Source organism: Anopheles stephensi, chromosome X, assembly GCF_013141755.1.
Source record: "Anopheles stephensi strain Indian chromosome X, UCI_ANSTEP_V1.0, whole genome shotgun sequence".
Taxonomy (NCBI): domain Eukaryota; kingdom Metazoa; phylum Arthropoda; class Insecta; order Diptera; family Culicidae; genus Anopheles; species Anopheles stephensi.
The window spans coordinates 19,622,931-19,640,258 of NC_050201.1; the positions used below are offsets into that span (position 1 = coordinate 19,622,931).

The 17,328-nt window shown below is 40.8% G+C and overlaps 2 protein-coding genes and 1 long non-coding RNA gene across 22 annotated transcripts in view; 2 read left to right on the plus strand and 1 right to left on the minus strand.

Moving 5' to 3' along the window:
- Positions 1-17,328, minus strand: part of LOC118513798 (nucleic acid dioxygenase ALKBH1) — a 25,485-nt gene continuing 8,157 nt past the window's right edge. For 13 of the 20 annotated variants that reach the window (XM_036060059.1, XM_036060099.1, XM_036060036.1 and 10 more), the window contains 4 exons: positions 15,709-16,232; positions 15,356-15,632; positions 9,501-9,598; positions 8,642-9,425 (listed from right to left, as the gene is read on the minus strand). In XM_036060059.1, the coding sequence (XP_035915952.1) occupies positions 9,332-9,425; positions 9,501-9,598; positions 15,356-15,632; positions 15,709-16,232 (993 nt within the window). In that variant the 3' untranslated portion in view covers positions 8,642-9,331. The other 7 variants (XR_004906522.1, XR_004906521.1, XM_036060128.1 and 4 more) reach the window with 7 other exon arrangements.
- LOC118514108 lies at positions 2,062-3,505 on the plus strand. The gene is made up of 2 exons (XM_036060686.1): positions 2,062-3,159; positions 3,258-3,505. The coding sequence occupies exons 1-2, from the start codon at positions 2,774-2,776 to the stop codon at positions 3,307-3,309; spliced, it is 438 nt and encodes a 145-aa protein (XP_035916579.1). The 5' UTR covers positions 2,062-2,773; the 3' UTR covers positions 3,310-3,505.
- LOC118514387 overlaps positions 17,246-17,328 on the plus strand; it is a 14,502-nt gene continuing 14,419 nt past the window's right edge. Inside the window, exon 1 of the long non-coding RNA XR_004906608.1 lies at positions 17,246-17,261. This is a non-coding gene — a long non-coding RNA (uncharacterized LOC118514387). The remainder of the gene's footprint in view (positions 17,262-17,328) is intronic.

Genomic DNA, 17,328 nt, shown 5'->3' on the forward strand with positions numbered 1-17,328 from the left:
CGAAGCGATCAAGCCTTAAAGCGACAAAATTAACGACAGCTGATGAAGAAAAACATAAACAAAAGTTAAAAAAAAACAAACATTAACGACTCGTTCCTTTGGTTGTCAGGAGAGCAGTCACGCTAAATTAGAATATCGCGGTGAAATCGGGAACCCTCTTAGCATGGGCGATTCAGAAGATCGGCGGTTTAATCAGGGCACGCCGGAGCGATTTATAGTAGCCGCGATTGTGCGTCGGGTTCCGCTGCTAAGGCTCTTATCTGCTTAGTACGCTGAGCCCGAAGGAAGTAATATGTTTTTAAACGACCCCCCTAACAAAGCGCGATCGATAAATCAATCCTTTTCTTGGTTTTTTTTTTTCTTTCTTGTGTGTAGAGAAGTGATGATGATGGAGACGTGGTAAGAATATTTGAGATTTTAATGCGACTTAAAGGACAACATTAAAGATTGCTTCATTTGCCGCCGGTGTGCGAGTGGTGCTCAAGAATGTGCTTTAATCAATGTGCGGTACGCAAAACCTACCAGCTCGTGCCTTTCTGTTTCTAATTAAGCCATCCTTCTTATTGCCCTCCTTGGAATGTCAATATTTGGCGCTTGGTGACGTCAGCGTGAGAGCGTGCGGAAGTATGCCGAGGTTAATGGTGCATTTTTCGATGGCATATTAAAATCGTAAAGCGTACGGAAGGCATCCCTACCGAATTGGGGTGGCTGGGGCTTATGCAAATTCTTCACCGGGTACATTCCCATCCCTGGATGACGGATCAACGGCGAATAAAACATCAAAACATCGTTTTACCGCTCGTTTATGACCGTTAAAGCTGCTTAAAAGCTGAGCTGCTCCGTTCCGTACAATGCCGAGCCGATCAAGACGCTCATGCATAAATATTTGCCGTCAACGGGTGGACAAAAAACAGAGCAGGTATACTTCTTGTAGGCACGCGGTTCACGACTGTTGCCCCGCAATAAACAGCAAACGCTACCGACATTGTCACTACTGTGACGGCGCGACCGGCGGACTTAACATACTGCTGTTGCCGATGGACTATAATCGGATTAAAATTTATAATTCATTAAGTGAAGATGCAGCTCCGTACACCGCTGCCGGTAAATTTGAAGATGGCAAACGCACACGCCTCACACTCGCGCTATACGATGATGGTTTGACTCGTCTGCAAATATAGCAAGAAAAACAAAACCGAATATGAGGAGGATGCATGCAGTATCCTCCCTGGTCCTGTCGAGCAGTTTCCGCACAAGGTCCTCAGCTTTGTACCCAATTTTGTGCTCGCGTGCAACATTCCATATTGCTATCCCTCTTTGCCAGTACGGCAATGATCGTCTGTGCTGCTCTGTCTTCCACAGCCTGTGTCGATGTGTATGCGTGTGTATGGCACTGCTCGACCGTGTAAACGCGCGGTATTGGTATGTATTGTCGCGTCGGTGTAGACTTGACAGGTACGGTGCCGGCACGGAAACAAACCATTGGCCGCAGTTGCTGTTATGGATTAGATTTGTGTTTAGGCAAAGCAAATTTGCCAGCCAAAACATACGCGTCACGTCGAGATCGCTCCTGTATCGGAGGGACCTTCGCATTAATTAATTGTGTTAAAAATTTGCGGGAAAAACGTAGTGCAATGAAAGCCTTCAGCTCTATGTCGGCGTAGGAAGCTTCCGGATGTGTTTCGGAGCCGGCATCGGAGACTATAGGAGTGTTTAAAGAGGCGAATGAGGTCTCTGAGGGCCAAAGCCTCTTTTAATAAATGATTTAAGAAAAGAGCTGTTTTGTTTGTGAAACAAATAATGGCAAGGCGAAAGAAAACACATATCACAATACATACAAACAGCGTGATCACATACACATGTATACCCCTGGAGCGCAAACGCTCACGCACACCACCCCATAAGCCCGAATCCGAACGTCCTCAGAATGTCCTCAGCCCATGTAAAAACGTCCTCAATTTTGTATGGCCGGCGGGCTTGTGACACAAAATTAGGACGTTGCATGCGGATTCGAGCACTTGTATGACGAGTGGGCCGTGACGCTGCAGAAGCATGCTAGTTGTCAGCCAAATCAGCCATAAATAAAACTACGAGTCGAGATACAACAATTTTGGCGACGAGTACGAGTACGAAACTACGCAATTTTTCAACTGCAGCAAAAGAAAAGTTCCTGCATTGTGTTTAGCTGATTGCTGCCATTGTGTTTACTCCATGACACCCCCAACCGAGCATAATACTGACGCTCCTGCTGCCGGAACGCCGATTACGTTTTCGTTCGAGCCGTTCAACCCTGCAACATCAAAGTTTGATCGATGGTTGGATAGGTTGCAAATTTCGTTCCGGATCTACCATGTTCGAAAAGACGATTTACATTGCATGGGATCAGATTTCCTGCCACATTACAAGGGGGGCCCTACATATGATGTGCTGTGCAACAAGCTGAAGAATGCATAACCGATCACAAAAATATGCAGCGAAATTGTCGCTCTGCTTAAAGACCATTTCAGCCCTACTCCTCAGGAAATCCTTGAATATTTCAAGTTCGCTAGTCGCAAACAGCAAGGCCACGAATCTCTTAACGATTACTTAATGAATTTGGAGAAGCTCGCCCAGTCGTGCAATTTCGGGGATTATTTGGACAAGGCTCTACGCAACCAATTTATTTTTGGCATACGAAATCGGATAATACAATCCCGGTTGCTGGAAGTGCGCGATTTAACGCTTCGATTTGAAGAAATCGCATACGGAATGGAAATGTGTCACCGGTCAAACAATGCAAGTACGAGTCGAGGTGCGTTTCATCAACCGTGCAACCCTGAAGAACAAAGGAAACGGTCGTTGCGGGGATCCTGGTCACTACGCAGACAGGTGTCCATATAAAACGATGATCTGCAAGTTCTGCTCGAAGATAGGACACCTGGAGAAAATGTGTCTGGTCAAAACGAAGAAGAAGACGGATGGCACACACCACCTGGAGGAGCAACCCTGCATCATCAAGGATGTTTTCCATCTAAGTACGGCCGGTCCTAGGGAGCCAAGTATGCGACTTTTCGCTAAAGTTGCACGGTTTCACCCCCTCTCAAGCCGTTTTTCTGCCCCTCGCGCAACACCGCCTCCACAAACTAAAGTCGGCCTCGGTTGCAAGCTATACCCATCGCGGTAAAAGACTCGAGAAGGGATCATCTTTCAACTAGTGGTTATTTTTAGTTTGGTGCTTATTACTTCTTATGTGTTTTTTTTTTCTAATATCATTTCAGCGGACACCGCCTACAACAAGTAACGAATCTCCAAGAAAGCCCGGTCTTGTGAAGAAAGAGTACGTAGGAGCGGAGAGAGGAAGGCGGACGGCTAAACGTGCACGGCCAATGCACACCGATGGAAGGATAGATCGACGGCCACGAACGAAGCGAGGAAGAGACGATCAGCTGGCAGCGGTACTAGGGGGACTAGCGAAATCAGTGTGAGTCAAAGATGAGTACAATAAATGAAAAGTGTGAAGAGTAAACCTTCGTGTTTTCATTTCGAACGATCCGAAAGGTGGTGGTGTGGGTACGAGATACGGGTAAAATGTTGAGATACAAATCGGATGTGACGCGACACGCCACGCGACACGTCACAGAAACATCATCATTTTCTGCTGCTATCGCTGGCATTTTGATGAGAGTTTTGATGATATTGTGCCCATATAAAAAAATACACGTGACGTCAAAAACTTGGCTAGTTGGGGTGGTATGCCTGGTAAGTTTCGTTTGAATCTGATGGTCAAATAAAAAAAGCTGACGTTCGAGATTGACACCGGATCGCCTGTATCTTTGATTTATTTACGTGACAAAAGGCAATTCTTTGACTGCTTAGACATTCTCCCAACGAAATTACGGCTTGTTAGTTACTGCCCACTCGTCATACAAGTGCTCGAATCCGCATGCAACGTCCTAATTTTGTGTCACAAGCCCGCCGGCCATACAAAATTGAGGACGTTTTTACATGGGCTGAGGACATTCTGAGGACGTTCGGATTCGGGCTTATGGGGTGGTGTGCGTGAGCGTTTGCGCTCCAGGGGTATACATGTGTGTGTGATCACGCTGTTTGTATGTATTGTGATATGTGTTTTCTTTCGCCTTGCCACTATTTGCTTCACAAACAAAACAGCTCTTTTTTTAAACCATTTATTAAAAGAGGCTTTGGCCCTCAGAGACCTCATCCGCCTCTTTAAACACTCCGATAGTATCCGATGCCGGCTCCGAAACACATCCGGAAGCTTCCTACGCCGGCTCCGAAAGAGAGCCAAAGACTTTCATTGCACTACGTTTTTCCCACAAATTTTTAACACAATTGATTAATGCGACGGTCCCTCCGATACAGGAGCGATCTCGACGTGACGCGGATGTTTTGGCTGGCAAACTTGCTTTGCCTAAACACAATTCTAATCCATAACAGCAACTGCGGCCAATGGTTTGTTTACGTGCCGGCACCGTACCTGTCAAGTCTACACCGACGCGACAATACATACCAATACCGCGCGTTTACACGGTCGAGCAGTGGCATACACAGGCATACACATCGACACAGGCTGTGGAAGAATTGACAGAGCAGCACAGACGATCATTGCCATACTGGCAAAGAGGGATAGCAATATGGAATGTTGCACACGAGCACAAAATTGGGTACAAAGCTGAGGACCTTGTGCGGAAACCGCTCGACAGGACCAGTGGGTGTGACAGTGACATTGATGTACTCGGGAAAATAATGGTTAAAGTTGTTGCTGACGGTAAAGAGATCGCATTGTCTTTACACGTTGCGGACTCCTGTAGGCATCCATTGTTAGAACGCGACTGGCTTTGAACTTAGATTTCAATCGTGTATTTAAACCCGGTACACATACAATTTCGAACTGCAGCGGTGGAGATCATTCTGCCGCTAGTGAACTAAATGCCTTATTAAAAAGAATTGCAGTTGTTTTCGATGAACGTGTAGGTAAAATTAAAAGGATACAAGCTTCAGTATACATACAGTATACTGCAATATACATAAAAGCTAGGCTAGTGGCGTTTGCAATACGCAGTGCAGTTGACAAGGAGATCGACCATCGAGGATCACTCTGAATGGGCCACTCCTGTCATTCCGATGAAAAAAGCAGGAGGCAGGGTTAGACTTACAAAATCACCATACAGGGTTTCCGAGAAGAACTAACGATGTGCGAGCCATTTCTGGGCAATGGCTAGGATGAAGTAAACAATTGCCAGGTAGAACTGGCGATCGGTTACCCTTTCTAGACTATGGCCAAGTTGAACTAGACACAGGCTAGGTTGAAGTGGACGATGGCCAGGTTGAACTGAAATGTCAAATTTGAAACGATTGCTGAAGCGTTCGCAAACGGTTGGGGTAACGCTTGATTTTAAAAAATATTTAAAAAATGACCGGTAAAACCATAAATTTATATTATATAAACCATAAATTTATAAAAAATATTTAAAAAATGACCGGTAAAAACCATATTATTTGTAATAATTTTTTTAAATGATATTAGTTGAAGAGAACGCTTAAATTGCAACGCAGCTCGTATGTAATTATAAAATTATTATTTGCTGCTCTTTGAGCATGTTTCAATGTTCAAAAACAATTTTTTTGTAATGTTGTTTTTGCTTTCCAATGTTTTTTTATTTTTCTGTAAAATATGCAAAACAATAGTTAATAGTTAAGTTAAGTTAAGCGATATTCGGGTAACTGGTCCTGATACAAAGATAGATTTGCTCAGACTCGAGGAAGTATGAAAAAGATTAGCCAAGTATGGGTTGCGGGTTAATAAAGAAAAGTGCGAATTTTTCGCAGACCAGAAGACCAGACGCAGAATTGAACGTTGCGGTTACATGGTCGATAGACTTGGAATCCATAAACTACGCGAAAAGATTGACGCTTTACAGAATATGCCCATTCCCCAAAACAAGGAACAAGTAAGCTCTTTTGTGCGACTAATTAATTACTATAGTAGATTCTTTCTTAATCTCAGTACACTTTTATACCCATTAAATAATCTACTTACAGATGAAGTTCCTTTTAAGTGAAGTAGAGAATGTGAGAAGTCCTTCGCATTTGTAAAGCGGGAAATTCAATCGGATAGTTTCTTGGTGCACTACAATCCATCGCTTTCAGTAGTTTTAGCTACTGAAGTATCACGCTATGGGGTCGGAGCGGTACTAAGCCATCAGTTCCTCGATGGAATAGAACGACCGTTGCAGTATGCTTCGCAAACTCTATCTCGGATACAACAGCGCTACTCCCAGATCGATAAAGAGGTATACTCTATTACTTTTGGTATTCGTAAATTACACCAATACCTCTACGCTCGAAAATTTACTTTGGTGACGAATAATAAGCCGATTAGTCAAATATTTTCGGAATCTAAGGGACTCCCTGCTATGTCCGCGATGCGCATGCAGCATTACGCGGCATTTTTGCAGGCTTTTGATTAGAGCATGAAAATGCTGATGCGATGTCTCGCTTACCCATTACCTCTACCGATCCTGAATCGGAAATTGAAGAACCGGACGTAGTAGGTAAACACTATACAAAACTGCCACTTACAGTAGGTGAATTGAGTTCAACCACTCTGGCAGATGAAAATGAAAATGAACGGGGAAACCAATCGAGGCAAAATTAAGATTTGGCGTAGATCAAGAGCAATTTAGTTTGCAAAAAGATTGCATGATGCGTGGTAGCCGAGTATACATACCTCCTATGCTGAGAATAAAAGTTTTTCGTGAACTTCACTCAACATATTTTGGCATATCACGAATTAAATCTCTTGCTCGCAGCCACTGCTGGTGGGAAGGCATAGACAGGGATATTGAAAACCTGGTCAATGACTGTATTTGCTGTCAGTCAGCAAAAGCAAATCCATCCAAGGTTTCATTTCATTGTTAGGAAGAACCAAAAGAACCTTTCCAACGAATTCATGTGGATTATTTCGGTACATTCATGGGGTTTTACTAGCTCATCTTAGTTGATGCGTATTCCAAATGGCCTTCAGTGTTCCTAGTGAAGAACATGACATCTGAGACAACAATTCGTTTATGTAGAGAGTTTTTCAGTGCATATGGATTTCCTTCTGTATTGGTGAGTCACAATGGTCTTCAATTTACTTCAGTGGACTTTGCACAATTTCTGAAACTCAATGGAGTAGTCCACAAACTAAGTGCACCGTTTCATCCAGCCACTAATGGCCAAGCGGAACGGTTGATACAGACCATGAAATGTTAACTGAAATCCTTACAACGCGATCGCTCAGGAATTCACAGTGAACTTTGTAACATCCTAATATCGTACCGAAAAATAATTCAATTCGAAAAAAATCCAGCAACTGGATTTTCACCCTCAATGTTAGTTTTAAGACGCCAGATTCGATCCAGACTTGATTTGATGACTCCATCAAATGATACGAACCATAGTGAAGTTCAATCAATAATTCGAGAGCTAAAAGTGGGAGCGAACATTGCAGCCCGTGAGTATGTTCACGCAAATAAGTGGGAATTCAGAATTATTCAAAAGCGTTTGGGAAAACTTCATTAATTGATTAAACTTAATTTATTTATTTATTTATTTAACAGGGTTACACAAATTTACTTAATAACTAAGTAATATAAGGAAAAGAAACAGTAGGAAGTCAACAAAGTACACAAAACACTAAGGTAGACGCAAGAATGAGGACTCACGTAGACGAGAACGAAAACGGGACACAGGGACATTGTAGTCGAACAGATGATACGAATTGTTGAAGTCCGAGAGCGCTCTAAGAAGAGGTTCATTTGAACCATAACGCGTACGGCGGGATGGGATGTTTAGGCAAGGCAGCCTTGTTGAAGAAGCGCGTTGCGGATGAGCATATTAAGGCGCTGGAGAAATTTCAATGTTTTTTCTCCGAAAATGTGGCAAATGAGGTGCTGGATGCATTAGAATGATCGATGCGATTCATTCGATGCGATGCGAGATGCGATTCGAATATCGTTCCAAATGTGTTAGAAAAAAATTATTGGCATTTTAATTATAATCACTGTGACTTGGCCGTACTAATCACCTCAAAATCGCATGTTCGAATGAGATAGTGATTGAAACCAACGGAAATGTTATTTTAATTCGTCCAGCAGCATTATTTAAACTACATCTTTTTAAGAATCGTCAGTACAATATAATACACATTAAAACTAAAATCTTAATTTCTAATCCTGTATATATATATATATATATATATATATATATATATGTATATATATATATATATATATATATATATATATATATATATGTATATATATATATATATATATATATATATATATATATATATATATATATATATAAAATAACTTCATCTAAAATTTCTTCGCCCCTCAAACAACGGGACATGTATTGCCACTTATTCAAAATGTAGCCATCGCAATCCTGTCCGGTTATTGGCCTGGATCCACTCCGAATCGCTTCCATCAATTGATCATTCGAAGGATTGCTTCGCCTCACAAAACTCTTCCACTGGCTGAAAAGATTTTCAATAGGATTAAGGAATGGTGAGTAGGGTGGTAGTTATAAAGGTTTGTCGCTATCATTTCCGATTGCAACTCTTACTGCGGGTGTTTTATGGAAAGCTACATTATCCATTATAAAGTAGCTGCTGTTAATGTTCTTCGATCGCAGGGTTTGCTTTAGTTCTTCAATAAACTGTATAAACCGTTCACGGTTCACGGATCGAGTGTGTGTGGTGTAAAGCAGCACGCCGTACCAATGCATAGCACAAATGATGGAGATGTTCCTAGTGCTTAACTGTGGAACGGTGATGGTGGCCGGTGTTCCTCTCTGCGATCGTCCTTTTAGCGTACGCATACTGACGTTAAATCCTACTTCGTCTTAATAGATTAAACCATTATCCGGAATTTCGCGCGCAATTTCATAAAATTGTGTGGCGTAATGTTTCCTTTTTTCCATAGTCGTTGGTGTGTTGCGTCGCTCCGGTAACAGTTTGACCATCTTCAGAGAGTAGTTGAATCGTTTTATTTCCCTCGCTATGGTTGTCGACGAAACTCGAACACCGTGTTGTTCGAACACTTTCCCTGCGAGTGCTTTAAGCGTCACCGTGCAGTCCTCGTCGATCCAGTTCCGAACATCATTTACGGCTTGCTGCGACAATAGTTTAGATCTGTTGCCACCACGCTTCTTTGCCTCGATTTGCCATTGGGTTTGGTATTTTTTGATGATGCCATGGACAGTCGGTTTTTTCAAATTAAACATTTCGCTAATCGTAGCTGCAGTGGCTCCGTTTTCATACGCCGTTACCACGCGCTCTCTATCTTCGTTGCTGGTAGTTTTTCGGCGGCGAGGTGCTTGCATAGCGCTGCTTGCATTTTTCTCTTGTACAGAGCTTTGGCTGGAATTCATATCTGCAAGCAAAAAGTAAAAAGAACGATGTGTGTCTCAGTTGTTTCGCTTCAGCACATACCGCTATTGAAACTCACTGTATTCTTTCACGGTGCGTTAATAAAACAAATTTACCGACAAGAAAAATGTTCGGGGCGCACTTCAACAAGCAAGAGCTCCTATCGTAGCCAAACACCTAGAAAACACTCAAATTCAATGAGAATTCTAGTTGTAGCACTTTTTAATTGTGCTGAAATTCGTACCTTTAAAAGGATGATTGCCAAAACCAAAAAACAACGAAGGAATGTATAATTAAACCGCCAATGATGCTCTGATTTTTAATCGCTTGGTAAAACTGTGAACGCTTCGGTTGCTAGACCAATATGCTAAATATTTTCATTGGCTGAACGGATTTTTTTTCGTGATCACATCAATTTTGAATTCGTGTATATACGTCCAAGTTTGAATTCTTCACATGGCTGTTCTTCTTATGTTTCACAAAGTTTTGTTATTATTTTTTTAACCAACGCTGAAAATCAATAAATTTATGCTTTATAATAATGAACATTAATTTTCACATCACTTTTGTGCGCAACAACTTTCCAATTACATAAAAAACGAAATTTAAACGATTTTTTCCAATCTCGACTTGAGGAGTCCTGGGTCATATAAACCTATATTTTCAAACCGCGCCGAATTCTGACATTCACTAAAGTGTGCACGCGAATCGCTATCCATTTTGGGCCATTCGCTAATTGTACATGCGAATCGCTATCGATGGCCGCAGATGTCTTAAACGTTTGCGCGAACCGCTAAGGTATGCTCGCCGTATGCTATCTATCGGTGAACCCTGTAACACACTTTAAATAACAAAATCAGCATAAAACCATATTTCTTGTACAAATATCTAATTATTACTCACACCTTTCTAACCCATGTCATTCGCCCGTAGTACCAATCTTGGACGCCATCATTTGTTTGCCACTTCGGCAGGTCGATGACGTGCGTGTGTGCCGATCGTTGAAAAACCAACACTTTGAAGCACAACGCAAAAATAGATTAATTATTACTCGAATGACTAGCAGAACAAAACTGTTCACCCATCACACGTTGTCATGCTTAAGACCAAAATCTATATAATAGTGATGGGTTCCCTGGAACGGACCCACGATTCTGATCCGGTTCCGACCGGTGTTTTTTTCGTTTATTTATAGAGGCTTTGGGTCTTTGAGGTTCCCGCCGGTGTCATTCCAGTTCCAATTCCGAGGAAATGAATCGTTGGTTCCACCTGGAACCATCCGGAACCGTCCGGAACCGTTCGGAACCGTCGGGACCATCCGAACTATCCGGAATCGTCCGGAACCGTCCGGAATCATCGGAACTGTCTGGAACTATCGGAACCGTCTGGAACCGTCGGAACCGTCTGGCTTCAGATATTGCAGTGACAGCAGATTGTTGGACAAGCATTAACAATTTGATTTTTTTTTGCAATGACGGCCGATTTTATGGACATTAAATTAGAACTGTGTTCGTATTTTTTGCAATGTTCGAAATTTCTATAAACCATACGGGAAGTAATGTAGCTGACTGGATAACAAATATAACCGACGCCTTTAAAATCAACAACAAGCTTTGGTGACAGATAATGCCACCAATATGAAGTCAGCTGCAGCAATCTTAAACCTGCCACATCGTCCGTGTGGCGCTCACACTTTGAATTTGGTTGTTCAACAAGCCCTGCGAAAGATAAAATCTACAACGGAAAATGTAAAAAGCATCGTAATGCATTTCAAGAAAAGTTCTAAAGCTGCCCTAAAGTTGTCTGAAATGCAAACCAATTTAAATCACCCACAACTAAAAATAAAACAGGATTGTCCTACCCGATGGAATTCCACGTATGAAATGCTAGATCGCTTCAAACAGAACAGAATTCCGTTAGCATCTTGAATTGTTACATTGAAAGTTTCATATAGAACATTTTCGAACAGGCTACTAAGATGCTGAAGTTGTTCATGTGTGACAATAGAAATTATGGCAGAAAAATCTGTGACAATATCAACAATGGGATTTTTGTCTACGTAAGAGTAAATATTACATCCGAAGGTGATAGAATTAGTTGATGAGCTTTTAGTTGGCCTTCAAAGTAGGTTCAAAAAAACAAATAATCTTGAACTAGTTTCATATGCGATTTTGCTAGACCCCAGATTTCAAAAGGATGGGTTTTTAGGATGCGACGCGCTGTACCAGTGTGCGACAAAATTATTGAAAAGATGATTTCATTCCAAAGTGAAATTGAAACAGAGATATCAGATGACAAAGTTAACGATAACGATAGTGATGATGATATTTGGCAACCCCTTAAAAAAGTTCACCGTACACAGAATGTATCTAGCTCAAGAATTCTTTCGGCTCTTGAGCTGGATCGTTACATTTCGGAACAAAATCTGCATGTGAAAAGTGATCCATTTATTTGGAGGAAGGAAAGAGAAGCCGTGTACCCGACACTTTAAATGATTGCAAAACAATATTTGAGTATTCCTGCATCCTTGCATCCTGCATGCAAATAACAAAATCAGCATAAAACCATATTTCTTGTACAAATATCTAATTATTACTCACACCTTTCTAACCCATGTCATTCGCCCGTAGTACCAATCTTGGACGCCATCATTTGTTTGCCACTTCGGCAGGTCGATGACGTGCGTGTGTGCCGATCGTTGAAAAACCAACACTTTGAAGCACAACGCAAAAATAGATTAATTATTACTCGAATGACTAGCAGAACAAAACTGTTCACCCATCACACGTTGTCATGCTTAAGACCAAAATCTATATAATAGTGATGGGTTCCCTGGAACGGACCCACGATTCTGATCCGGTTCCGACCGGTGTTTTTTTCGTTTATTTATAGAGGCTTTGGGTCTTTGAGGTTCCCGCCGGTGTCATTCCAGTTCCAATTCCGAGGAAATGAATCGTTGGTTCCACCTGGAACCATCCGGAACCGTCCGGAACCGTTCGGAACCGTCGGGACCATCCGAACTATCCGGAATCGTCCGGAACCGTCCGGAATCATCGGAACTGTCTGGAACTATCGGAACCGTCTGGAACCGTCGGAACCGTCTGGCTTCAGATATTGCAGTGACAGCAGATTGTTGGACAAGCATTAACAATTTGATTTTTTTTTTGCAATGACGGCCGATTTTATGGACATTAAATTAGAACTGTGTTCGTATTTTTTGCAATGTTCGAAATTTTCTATAAACCATACGGGAAGTAATGTAGCTGACTGGATAACAAATATAACCGACGCCTTTAAAATCAACAACAAGCTTTGGTGACAGATAATGCCACCAATATGAAGTCAGCTGCAGCAATCTTAAACCTGCCACATCGTCCGTGTGGCGCTCACACTTTGAATTTGGTTGTTCAACAAGCCCTGCGAAAGATAAAATCTACAACGGAAAATGTAAAAAGCATCGTAATGCATTTCAAGAAAAGTTCTAAAGCTGCCCTAAAGTTGTCTGAAATGCAAACCAATTTAAATCACCCACAACTAAAAATAAAACAGGATTGTCCTACCCGATGGAATTCCACGTATGAAATGCTAGATCGCTTCAAACAGAACAGAATTCCGTTAGCATCTTGAATTGTTACATTGAAAGTTTCATATAGAACATTTTCGAACAGGCTACTAAGATGCTGAAGTTGTTCATGTGTGACAATAGAAATTATGGCAGAAAAATCTGTGACAATATCAACAATGGGATTTTTGTCTACGTAAGAGTAAATATTACATCCGAAGGTGATAGAATTAGTTGATGAGCTTTTAGTTGGCCTTCAAAGTAGGTTCAAAAAAACAAATAATCTTGAACTAGTTTCATATGCGATTTTGCTAGACCCCAGATTTCAAAAGGATGGGTTTTTAGGATGCGACGCGCTGTACCAGTGTGCGACAAAATTATTGAAAAGATGATTTCATTCCAAAGTGAAATTGAAACAGAGATATCAGATGACAAAGTTAACGATAACGATAGTGATGATGATATTTGGCAACCCCTTAAAAAAGTTCACCGTACACAGAATGTATCTAGCTCAAGAATTCTTTCGGCTCTTGAGCTGGATCGTTACATTTCGGAACAAAATCTGCATGTGAAAAGTGATCCATTTATTTGGAGGAAGGAAAGAGAAGCCGTGTACCCGACACTTTAAATGTTTGCAAAACAATATTTGAGTATTCCTGCATCCTTTGTTCCATGTGAACGTATATTTTCTAAAGCAGGTATTATATTAACAGAAAAAAAAGGTAGAAGTCAAAAAAATAAAAGAAATAATTTTTATTAAACATAATCACAATAAAATACACGTATAGATTAGTGAAAGTGAAGATATAAATACTTCGTAATGTTTAAGCTAACAAAATGTTAGTTTCGTAGAATAACATTGACAAAATAAAAAATAGCCAACCAATAATTTAATTTTTATGGAAAGATAAAAAGGAGCTTAGATAATAATTTGAAAATTCTAAAAAAACAATTTTGGGAAATATTCAAAGTTTAATAATGCACCAATTCAAAGAGGCCTCGATTTGGTTTCCAGATCCTTTTTTAAATTTAACAGCTAAATCATAATTATTAACTTTAACAATGGTAAAATATTATTATTTTTTTTTTTTTATTCATGAAGAACGGCCTGGCCGTATTGCTAATGGTACAATATTATGAAACATTAGCAAATTGCAATTAGAACAATATTTTAATTATAATTTTCGTGTGAATATAAATGAAAGATAAAGGACATCGGGGTGGCTGTGGTAGGATGTGGGAACACCAGAAAACGGTGGGTGACTACATATCCTATCACATCACCAACATCTGAGTTTTGCATTCAGTAACACTTCTAAACGATGTTGAGGAAAAATGCGTAAATGTGTTGCAAAGTGTAATGCGTAATAATTTCCTGTTTATTCATGAAAATTTAACATCGGTATTGAAAAATTTTATCAATAAGTAATGTAGCGCACTGGTAGGAGGTAAACACATATTTCATTCTTTCATTCTTCATAAGCTATTAATTTCATAAGCAAAACAGCTTTGCATCGTTTCCAACAAAGTCAACGGCGTTCATTATCAAAATAATCTACCCATAGAAATATTTCAGATCGTCGATCCGGTTATCCGAAGAGACGCGTAAAGTGAAACCCGGAAAAAAGAAAAAAAGAAAATGTTTCTGTTCATACGGTTTTCTACGATTCCGACGATTCCGATGGTTCAGACGGTTTCGACGGTACCAGACGGTTCCGATGGTTCCGACGGTTCCGATGGTTCCATACGGTTCCGATGGTTCCAACGGTTTCAGACGATTCCGACGGTTCTGACGGTTCCGGATGGTTCCGATGGTTCCGACGGTTTCGACGGTTCCGACGGTTCCGATGGTTCCGGACGGTTCCGGACGGTTCGATTGCACCTACCCTTCGGAACAGGTTCCAATTTTTGTTGGACCCTTTCGGAACCAGTTCTGCTTGATTCTCAATTTAACCCATTACTACTATATAGGACAGAGGTCAAATCTTAGCAAATGTCATGCCCGGCATTTTGCACCCGATTTTTGACATTAAGATCGAAAACTGTTTACATTCAACAGAAGCAGCTGCATGGCACAATAAGGATCCCCGGATGTTTTCACGGTGCAAAACAATACATTTTATCTCAAAAAGTCTTAACAAGACTTCAAGGATCATCAAAATTTCACACACTAGCAGCTGGAGGTGCTCAAGGATCCTGTACCAACAGCAGCATCAGCTAAAAAAACAGTAAACATTTCCTACCTAAACTTCCAGAACAGCTTTTTGTCAGTTAGTATGGGATGCGTCGACCTCTGTCCTATATAGACTTTGCTTAAGACACTCGCCAATCGGTTGTAATGTGAGTTGATTCTCCCTTAAAACTTGTCTTACGTTTATGTTGATGCGGCTGTACTGAATGTATTGCTCGACATCATTCCACATCTCATCGTCGTGCTGCTCTACTGAGACATCATTCGGATCCCAACGTTTGGCACTGTTTCCCATGTTATCAGGAAGCTCCAAATCCGCACAAACACGAGGTACCGCATGATAACACAGCCTACTTTCACCAGTCATAACGATAATGTCACCGCTTCGTAGCAAGATAGCATCCGGTTGCTCATCGCGACTAAGGCCACCGATTAGAAATACAGCGGGCTGTCCAAAGCTATAACAAAAATAAAAAGTCGCTAGTAAAATTATCCGCTTATAGGTACTATCTTTCTGAACTAAAATATTTGTACCTGAAGGAAAACAATGGCGCTGTACGATCATCTTCTGAATGATCTGTGTGACCAGCAAGCGTTGAGCCGATGGGATAATAATTAACTATCGCCGCTTCTGGTGAAAACCGATTGTAACCAAGCACGGTGGCCACGTATTGCACTAGCGCGCGTAGCTCAGACGGGAAGTTTTCCTTTCGTGTTTCGTCGTATATCTTATGTGTCCAATCATACTGATAGCCTAATGTGGTCCAACGAAGTTTTTGGGCGAACTTCTTACGTTCCGTTGCATCCGTGATACTTTGAACCATTTTCCACCATTGAACTTGCTGGGTCGATTGGCTCGCGTTGCTTTGGTTGGTAGTGTTCGGGTGCATCGGATAGTTTACCAAGCTTCGCTTCATCCAGTACCGTTGACCCTCGCACGTGAACGGATTGGCTAGCAGAAGCAATCCCGGCCTGGAACATAGTTCATATATTTTCCAGTCGTTCGGTGGGTATAGACCAGAAAAAATGCTTTCATTGTCATGAGTCAACTGCACCGGCTGTAAGAAAAATGGGCATAGAAATAAAACACTTACAATCGAGTTACATCCGTCACATTTTGTTTGAGGTTATGCAAAAATGCAATCACTGTTTTATACTATCACAGTAAGGGAAAAGTGTGATTTTTGTCTTATAATCTGGATAAGTAATCTTGAGAAACAGCCTGGCATTACTGTCATTACTTTTTGATCGTACCCGTATTTTAAATAGTCAGCCCAGTGAACGTGGCGGCGGTCCAGGGGGATTTCTCAGCCTATCCTTTTTTAGCTCTAATCTAAATTCGCATATTCAAAAGCTTGCTTCCTCATCTGACTTAATCTATCCAACAGAGACATATCTCTGTGGTTATTATTTCTGATTGTTATTATATTTGCCATTAATAGCACGAGTTTACAAGCTTGATAAAGAAACCACGCTTTTATCATTTTTAAAATTGTGATGCCTTTTGCATTCATAAATTTGGCCATTTCTTTCCATGTTTCTTATTCGAAGTTTGTCACTATCCTTCCATGTTTGTCATTCCAAGTTGTAGATCTTTTCCATTTCTCACAGGGAAAGATCCCATACTGTTTGATTCAATATTTTGTTCTTTATCCAAATTTTTCTTCAAAGATTTTAGTTTTATCAATTGTTTTCTTTTCCGTAAAATTAACAGCGTTAACCATAATATTAATGTGAGGTGGTGTCCACCTAATATCTGCCTTAATTCGGTACCCTATTTCAATATATCGTAGATCGATTCGTATATTATTAGCCAGTATTGCCAAGCAGTAAACAGAGCAGAGAGAGAACAGTCCTTAAAAGTTCATTTTTGTTAAATGAAATTCATGTAGTGTTCATGTCTGTTTAAATTAACGATGCGACAAGTCGTTAAAACAAATGTCAAACGCTTATAAAAATTTCAAGCAGTTGCATAAACGACTGTTACTTTGTATCGCATACGCTTGTAACGATCATTTATTTTAACAACGTTTCCACAGCTGTCGTTAAAATTAAACAATAAAGGCATTTGTTGAATTTCAATCAAAGTATTTTAATAAATGGGACGAACATCAACGCAGTCGACGTTTTCTTTCTACCTAATGTTGCAGTTTA